The following is a 9,696-nucleotide window of genomic DNA, read 5'->3' on the forward strand; positions in this document are numbered from 1 at the left end:
ATTTGTTTTCAGTCTTGACATTGCTGTTAAACTGCTCATCCGTGTAATACTTGCAGTTATTTTCAAAGTTCTTGAAAAAGTTTTTTTCAGGGTCAAAGCCATCGTCCGGTTCATGATAATGAATTTCAGTGTCTCCAAATGTGTTCAGTTCCAGATCCAGTCCCTCAAAAACTATTAACTTCTGTAACAAATCACTTGCCTCATATCGTCCATTGGTCATGCTTGTTATTGTTGGTTCCAATTCTCATCTGCCATCGCAGATATCAATATACCTGCATGTTTCTTCAGACCGCTGAGGGTCCAGCAGCCCCTTCATACTCTCCGTGTCTAGGCGTGCTGGTCATGGGTCCAAGATCCTGGTTCCGAGGTCGGGTCACCAGTTTGTCGTATCGCAGAAACGCGATTTCTCCACTCTCCATAGCCGCTCTTAACATCGGCATCAATTCTCTTCTTCTCTTCCTCACAGACTCGGGGTAATCTTCGTTGATGTAAATATTGGTTCCCTTAAGCTTCTTTGCTGGTTTTGTAGACGTCCCGCCTAGTGTCTTCGGCAATTTTTTCCTGCACCCCCACGACCGCTTCAACCGCGTCCACATCTCGCTGGGTAAACTGCAAACTTGTTTTTATCTCCTGCATTTCTTTGGTCATGTCGTCGAGTCTCTTGTTATTTGTCTCCATAATTAGTTTCACAAAGCCTTGGAAACTTTCATGCTGTTGGCACATAAGCGCGGTGAACATCAGCTTCTGCTGATTCAACATCTCAGCTACTTGTGCCGCTGAAATAGAATCTTCTTCAGCCTCAACATCCTCGCTCGCTTCGGATTTATTAGCTCTTTTCCCTCTTGGAGGCATTTTAGTAGTTGTAGAATTTGTTCAAAGACTTGACAATGTAGAAGATGTGAAAAATCGTAGAACAGACAAGAGGAGCAGTAAAGACGTCTGCTCTCGCTTGCAACCCGGAAACTGAAGTATTTCGCACTCCACACACTTACTTAATTAAGATGTCTCTTCTCTTCCAGGGAAGGTGCAGCAGTGACTCACACAGCTCTGAGGAGGCTGGAGGTGGAGGAAGTCATATAGGAATCCACCAGACTCAGACTGTGGTGCAGAGCCAAGTGCAGGCCATGCGTCAGCCCTGCAGGGCCCTTTGCAGTAGTGTTGAGATGGAGACTACACTACAGAAGATGGAGGTACAAACTCACCAACCTCACTGCAGCCCTGGTGAGTACATCCAGATAAGTTAAATTCAGTGTATTAGCAGGTTTGTTCTCACAGCAATGTATAAAGGATGTATGTAATAGTATAGATTTAAATTTGTGTTAGCAGGTGTGCACACGAGTTTAATTCCAGTTTGATTTCTTGCTCTGGTTGGCATGTCACACTTCAAATTAAGTGGTGGGTCAATTAAGAGTAGAACATCTAACCATCATTTATTCTGCTTATCCTAACAAGGGTCATGTAGACAAACAACCACACACACACACACACACACACGCACTCACTCCTACAGGTAATTTAGAGTCACCAATCAACCTAAGCTGCATGTCTCTGGTCTGTGGGAGGAAGCCAAAGTACCGAGAAAACCCATGCAGGCGCAGGGAGATCATGCAAACTCTGCACACAAAGGCACTTGGTTGTGCCAGAGCTCAAACCCAGAACCTTCTTGCTGTGAGGCGACAGCACTAACCACTGCTCCACCATGCCACCAGAGTAGAACATATAATCTTAAATTAAAGGACAAGTCAATTCATTTGTATGTACAGGTCCCATAATGTTCTTCTAAACAAAGAGGAAGAGAGATGACAACGAGCTGTTGAACCTGCACAATAAATTGTCAAAACTGATCTGTGTTGCATCTGTAGATATGCAAATTAACCCAGGTATTACCTTTTGTTTAGGTTGATTAAACTTAGTTTCTATTCGCTGCACAGCAACAACAGGTCCTAAGATGAATCTGTGTAGCCTGTGATGTATGGGGTTTATAAAAATACTCCGACGCTATAGCTGGATCAATATACATTATTTAGATGAAAAATGTTTTCTCAAGCAAAGAATATTCACTAGAGAAGTGGAAACAATGCATGAATTGACACCAGGAGACAAATGAAAACAATGTGTTCCCTCCCCAAGGTGGTGTGTCCCACAGCAGCAACAAGGAGAGAAGCAAAGAAGGAGATGGAGGAGCCCGTGGCATTTCTTCTCTCTTCCACCTGCCTACAGAGTTCTTCCACCCTGCAGGAGGGACCATCCCAGCACCTCTGCGCAGCAGGAGCCTACGGTTGACAAGGGGCCTTAGGCTGACCTCCCCAGTCTCCTGGGCTTCACTCCGCTCCCCAGGAGCCCACAGAAAGATGCTCTGTACACAGGTAGGGTGAGGGGGGTAAAGTTTTATTCAGGTGTAGGCTTCAATAAATCATTGGCTTAATGTTAAAGATAAAGCAAAGGTGTGGTTTTGTGCTCATCTGGATGAGAAGTGAAATTTAGTCACTGACAACAGATGATAAAATATGAAATAATTATGAAAATGATTTTGAAACCAGTGTTGAAAATGTGATACAAATTTCTGTGTGGTCATTAAAATGTCATGTGCTCTTTCCTAATGGGAAAAAGAGTTGGTTTTATGTGCTGTAATTTCTTTTTCTACTCCTCTTCCTCCCTGTCTTCTTCAGTACCCGTCCCACAGTGACTCATCCCTTGCTACGGGCAGCTCTGAAGGCAGCCTCCAGACCACCCTGGAAGAGGGACTGAGCTTCAGCATCTCTCCACCACAGAATCTAGAGCCGACAGCTCCCTCACCACTCATGTGCCCACTCCCACTGCCTGAAGACAGCACTACCCTTTCCTCTCTGGTCCAGACTCTAAGACTGAGGCCAAGTTCCTCATCGGGACTAACCCTCCAGGCTACCAGGGGCCACCAGCGGAGCCAGAGCAGCGGGAGAGGTAGCACCAGCCCTGGCTACACGCGTGATGACTCAATTGACCCTTCAGATGAGGACCTGGGTATAGGCATTGGATCATCTACTGGTGGTTGTGGCTCCAGCCAAGCAGGCAATAGTGAAAACTTGTCAGAGACACTGAGCAGCTTGTCGCTAACATCACTGCTGTCACCCAGCTCCCTGGTGTACCCAGGGGGAGCAGTGAAGAAGTGCAACAGCACAGGGAGCCTGGACCAAGGGGGGATGCTGCTGTCATCCCGGGGCAGGGAAGGCCGCAGGGAGATTCTGGGCCTAGAGCTTATGGACCCCCAGGGGTTCTTGGCCAATCCCTGGAAAGGGGTATTACTTGATACAAGAAGAGGAGAAGGAAGAGGGGAAATAGAAGATGGAGAGCAAGGATTCAAAGGGAAGAGCTCAAGCCAAACAACAGTAGGGCCTTGTCGGAAAAACAGATGAAACCTGCTGTTTATTCTCCGTTTGTCTCTCCATTCCTTGGATCGAAGCCCATTGCTGTTCCTCTCATTCTCTCTGCTCCCATCAGTGATAGAGAGGGTTGATGACACATGATGTCCTGTTTTCCAAAACAAAACCCTCATCTTACCCCTTTAACCCCTTTCGGTACATTTGTGACAAGCCCTTGTCCTATTTTGTGCTACCTACCGGAGTGGACTTTGTTATGGTCTGCTGGTGAGGAAGTGTCCTGCAGAGTTAATGGAGCTGACGATAGCTCCATATACCTCCATATAGAGGTTGTACCTGCAGAGGAGATTCTGCTCACACTGGAAGACCAAGAGGCCCATTCACATCAGGGAATCAGTAGGAGCAGAAATAAAACAGCTTAAACTCAAAGATGCAAGAAAAAGTCTTGGCACTCTACTCTAGTTTTTATTAATTTATTTACTTGTGTTGGCTTGGGTTCACTGAGGTTGAAAATGCAAAAATAGAGGTACCCAGACCGAAATAGCTATTCATACCAACAGAGACTGTTTTGTTTCATTTATGTCTCAGAGGCAGTGCAACAAGAAGTAAGTGGGCAGAGGCTCTGAGATGGTGGAATATATCAAGGCGGAAGAAAGGCTGGGAAAGGAGAAGGCAGGTCATTTGTTTGGCTTTGAAAGCAGAAAGCGGATCTAATGTCCATCTGTTCTGGCAGACGGAAACAACAGGTCCTACTCACTCTGGCACAGGACCTTCTGCTGAGCTCAGTGTAATTTGCAAGGTGGAGGAGAGTTCAAGAGTGTGTGCACATAGTGTGTGTTTGAGTGTGAGAGCACTGTCTCAGGTATCCATGGCATAATTTAAATCATTCTCATCACGTCACCATACCTCTGTTTTTGAAACAGGAAATAGTTATTGCCCGATCAAAGCTTTGTGCCTCTGTCAACCTGGTCGTGAATGACAGTGGAAAATTAAAAGAAATAGACAGATTGTGCAGCTATACAGTATCCAGGCATGGAGTGATTCATGAAATTGGTTATTTTTCTGTCTCTCTACAGCATCTTTCACTCACTCAGACATGGAGAAATGAGGATGAAAAAGAGCTAGGTTGGATGGAGCTTTACAACCCCCATCAAAAGAAACAATCATATGTGTGTGGTGCAGCCTTGTGTGCACCAAGAAATGGTTCACAGCTACGTAATAAAGTGAGACTACAAGCACACTCCTTCATCTCACCATGTTTAAGGATTTAAGATGAATGAACAAAACCACAAGAACTGTGAGGGACCTTGACTGCATGATGGAATTGCATTTAACCAAGAGTTTTATCTATATACAGAAGTGTATCAAGATGTCAATGTTGGGTGATAACCATGTGATTTCTAATCCACTATTTTTGTAGGAAACAGAATAGGCACCTGCAAGTGTTTCCATTACTTTGTCCCTATTTAATTTAACCCATATGGTCTCTCTGACTTGTTGTCTAGGACTTTGTCTGCCAGTGACTTCCAGTTTTATAACATTTTTTAAAGTGCGGACAGTGTACAAAACAACAAAGCAAAAAATTTCCAACAAACTATGTGGGCTGAAGTGATTGTTCCCTCCAGCACATTTCTCCTTGGGAACACTGGTTCCTCGTGGATTTTTCTCAGATGTTGGAGTCCCAGAGGACAACCAGAGACAGGAACAGCCATATTCACCCAGCACATGAGGATTGCTATAGCTCACACACATTCCTGGCTGCACACAGTGAACTGTGTTTGCTTTTTAGCCTCCTATGCTAAAAAAAACCCATGAATAGTGTAAACCATCTCTATGAAAGCTTTAATTTGAGAGTTACACCGCAACATATCGATCACAGACATATTAGTGTTTCTTAAGCATGGTTCTGGGATTGCAATACAGTATTCTGGAAATGACGTCCTGATGCACTCATCTTCTCTTCCCCGTCCCTTCACACATACAGTGTGTTGTAGCAACCATTTCACACACCATAGTTTGATATTAAAAGCTAATTTAAAAAGAAGACAAAAAAACTAAACTTTGCATCTTTGAATGCAAGCTTATTTTGGCTTCTGACACTTACTCTGTCCACAAGGTGATGCTTATCTTTAAGCCTGACTTCTAGAGGTAGACTGTTGCATCCCCAGTGTTTTAATCAGTACCTTACTTTTTAATTTCTCAAAAAGGACTGAGGAGATGTGAGAAAATCTGCGGGTTTGACCTTTTTTACCATGCAAAATCACTTTGATGACTATGTTTATCACATGGTATTAGGTATTAATGAATGGGTAAAGACAATGTGTATTTGTGTGTGTGTGTGTGTGTGTGTGTGTGTGTGTGAGTGAGACCAGAGATTAAAGATATCAAAGAGGGAAACATGACACAACCAAGGGCTGTTTTAGCTTCAAAGATATATCCTCCTATCTTTCTGAGACAAATCCTTGTGTCAATGAAAATGGAATCAAAGGTTAAAGCCTGACTACACAGCAATAAATGTTCTATGTGTATGCCCTGCCTAAATGATGTCATGGTGATTTTTATCTCCTCAGAATACAACAGTATTCATTACTGCCTGTTTTTGCTTCTACTTGTCTGAACTAACAACCAATCAGATCAGCACCTCTGCCCTCTCAGAGACCAGTCAACAGAGAGATGGGCTGCAATTGGCAGACATGAACAAATGAGGATGATGAACTCAGGTTGGGGGGTAAAAACCACAAGTAAAATTTTAAAGACAGCTGTAAAGGTGTGGTCAGACTGAATGCAAAGCTAGATTTTTCCTTGTTTATTCACACAAATTTGACTGCTGGAGGGTTTTTGCATGTGTTTATGTGCTACAAACAGCTAATGCACCAGGTGTTAGTTAACTAGCTAACGGTGCGCCAGCTGTGTGTGTAAGCAGTGTGCCTTTGCACAGTATATGCGTGTTCCAGCTCTGACTTAAACCGATTTCAAAACTCATCAGGAACTCAATTAGTTTCCGTCATTAGCCTCCAATTCTTTTCTCCTTGTCTCTGTATGTTTATGAGGTGGTGTATACTAGCTTGGGATGCTTTTTTTATTTTTTATTTTTTGCTAGCGTTTGTGATGGACATGTTTGTGCTTCTGTTCATGCTGCCTTGAGCAAACCTGTGTCCAGCTCTACACTGAATTTGTATGCAGTCACCCTGCCTTCGAAATTCGCTTTGCTTTCAGTCTGAACACACCCTAACAGTGTACAATTCACATTTGTACATATCTTTGTATTTTGATCTGCATGTGTGCATTGCTGCCAGTGACCGTGATTATATCATTAGTATGCATTTCATAAAATTGTACAAAGTTAAAGGTAATGCCCCAGGTTTTTTTTTAACTGCTACTATGAAGCCACTAAAAATAACTGAGTCACAAAAAACATACTTCCATTGCATCATTCATGTATTTTTTGGGTGAGTAAAAGCTGCTGTTCACTCTTTATCATTATGCATGTTGTTTACAGTTAAATTAAGAAGCATTTGACATGAAGTCAGCACAGTTTAAAATGGAGAAGAGAAAGCCAGGGACACAAAAGCAGGCAGTGGACAGAGTAAAACAGACAGTGTGAGAGACTGAGGTAGTGAAATGCTGCAGGAGCGGGAGACTTCTGCAGACAGCTTGTCATCGAGCAACCTTGTCCAGCGGAGCTGCCAGCGCGAGAGAGCACATTAGACATGCACGCTGAACTCTGAAGTGTTGTTTACCTCACACCCCCAACCAACCAGCCCTCTGCCTCATCTGACCTCTCAAAACCAGCTTTCCCTGCAGGCCCCTGTCCTTCAAATGTCACTGCAGGAGGGTGGAGGTATGTGTGTGTGCGTTGATGCGAGCGCAAACAAGTCTGTTTGAATGGCCCTTGCTTCATTTATCTGCAAGGTCTTTAAAAAATTGTCCTGTCATCTGAAATATTTGGGCGATAGCTCCAGTTTGCCTTTCATCTGCTGAAGAGAACAAGTGCCACCTTGAAACAAACTCCAGAGAACAATATCCAATACTCTCTGTTGATTACCTCTGATGGCAACACACAAAATGCCTGGAGACATTGAGGCCCCTTGGGTACAAGGTAATTTTTTCACCTCACCTGTAATCCCACTGGTCTCAGCTATAACCTTTATAGTGCTTCAGTACAGCAGAACAGTAACAAAGGATGTGGTTTTACAGCTGCATGGGGAGATCTCAGCCTGGATGTGAATACTCGTGTTTTTGTACATGTGAACTGGAGACAAATGCTCCATATGTGAGTCAAAGCTTTTTTTTCTTTTTTTTTTGAGGCAGAATAAATTTTCAATGAGTTAATATGCGTTTTCCCATTTTTGTCTGTTTTGTCAAAGATTTTTTTGGGATATCAAGAGAAAGACCACATCGTCAAAAGGATTCTTACCCCACAGTTTTGTCAAACTACATTACAGTCTGATAACGTTCAAACAGATGTGTCTCGTTACTGTGTTGGTTTCTGGGCACAAGAGGAAGGAAACTTCATACAGCATTCAACTTGCTTTCATACTGTATCACTGATGTGATCTTTCTTGCTTTTTCCTGTGGGAAGTGCAAAGCATTTTATTCAGAAAATGTGTAAAGGATGAGCTGTTTTTAGTGCTCCATCACCTAATAAGTCACAGCAGTCTCTGATGTGAGAGGTGACCTGAGTGCTGCTTTAAGCAGGGAACATGGACTGTGATATCAAGCTGCTATCGTTTCAATATAACAGACCCAGAGAAGACAGACTGAAGGGTCAGTAAGCATCATGGGAAATTCTCCCAAAGACAAATTGCTGAGAGCATTTGGCTTCAATATAAATGGCTGGAAAATAAAGACATGAGTTGTATTCTATTTTCTAATGTAGTTTTAGGGGATTATTATTATAAGAATGAAGGTGTAAAGTCATCTTCTCTCACTCTTAGCTTTCTTTCCTTTATTTATCTAAATAGGTCTGTGAAACCTTTACTCAGATGAACGTCTTTCCTGACACCCACATACATCAAGGCCGTGTAGGAAAGCAGCCCGTCAGCTCTACTGCCCAGGGAGTTGTCCAGGCCCATCCGTTGTATCCCATGCCCCAAGGAGAGAGACAGATAAAGGCAGGTTATGAAGGTGGCACAACAGAAGGATAAATGAGGTGCCACTGAATTGAGCTGATTATATAAGATCTGGGAAAATATCTGTCAATCTCTAGACCACATTAAGACTGGAATCTTAACTGGTTCCAAAGATTTTTGTTTTCATTTGACTGTCTCATAGTTGTTTGTCCCCCTCTCTCTGGCCCTCCTCTCTTTCCCATTATGATTCATCTTCACCATTCCCTCTCACTCGTATATACAGAAGCCTGGTTTCTTTTTCAGTTACTAACTATATTCTACTTTCATTGACTACAGAGGATCAGTTAAGCAGGTACAGTATCTACACATCTGTCTGTCTGCACTAATACAAATATGCAGTTGTCTCGTCTCTAAGACCTTTAACAACATTTACATATCAGTGTTTGTGGGTACACATGTAGACATGTACATGGGCACATGGCTTTCTAGCACACAGTGTGAATCAGCAGCAGTGTTTTTGCATGTCGTAGGATCAGTGCTAATGGCTGAGTCTTATCCCATCACAAACTATTCCCCGTGTCTCCTACCTCTCTCTCTTCTCCCTCTTTCTTCGGTTTTACCTCTGCAAAGTGAAGCCATTAGCAGAGAAAGCGAAGCTGTGACAGCTGAAACCGTGAGATTGGGAGCAGTGCTGACACCGCTAGTTTCAGCCTCGCTGCGCTTTCATTGTGATGGATGATCGACTGGTTTTCTCAACACCTGGCCCGCTGTTTTGTAAGATAATAGTGAATAATAATACAGTAACAATGTCAAGTGACTGGTTTATGCTGTGAAAGATTTATTCAAAGTGTGCTCTGGCAGTTCAGTCATATGTCGGGCTGTTATTTCAGAGATTTGAAATCCCAGTTCAAGCCGTCACATCTCTGCCTTGTTTGTATTTAGAACTCTGCCGGTGTTTCATTACATGAAAACTATTTTGAAGGTTGGCAAAACTCTGGTATAAGAAATGTTCTTATTACATTTACTCCTGAATTGTGTGATTAAATTAGAGCATCAGGAAGGTAAACAAATGTTGCTGACCTCTATTTCAGCTGACAAAGACAAAAAAGTTGGGGACAAAGTTTAAATAAACCCTGAACATGCACCCAGTTACTATACATAAGCTCATAGCTATAAATTTTACAACCAGTCAAAATGAGATAAGTGATCCTGAACCAAAGTTACAGTGACAAAAAAATGATACATTCATGGACCTATGGCCAGTAGGG

General features: G+C 42.9%; 1 protein-coding gene across 1 annotated transcript in view; it reads left to right on the forward strand.

Annotated features, from left to right (window-relative positions):
* Window positions 1-7,836, forward strand: part of LOC109969485 (voltage-dependent T-type calcium channel subunit alpha-1I-like) — a 167,129-nt gene extending 159,293 nt beyond the window's left edge. The window contains exons 36-38 of the mRNA XM_020616404.1: window positions 1,020-1,221; window positions 2,131-2,366; window positions 2,670-7,836. Of these exons, the coding sequence (XP_020472060.1) occupies window positions 1,020-1,221; window positions 2,131-2,366; window positions 2,670-3,392 (1,161 nt within the window). The 3' untranslated portion in view covers window positions 3,393-7,836. The remainder of the gene's footprint in view (window positions 1-1,019; window positions 1,222-2,130; window positions 2,367-2,669) is intronic.
* Window positions 7,837-9,696: the final 1,860 nt, after the last annotated feature.

This window comes from Monopterus albus, unplaced genomic scaffold (assembly GCF_001952655.1).
Source record: "Monopterus albus unplaced genomic scaffold, M_albus_1.0 scaffold174.1, whole genome shotgun sequence".
NCBI lineage: Eukaryota > Metazoa > Chordata > Actinopteri > Synbranchiformes > Synbranchidae > Monopterus > Monopterus albus.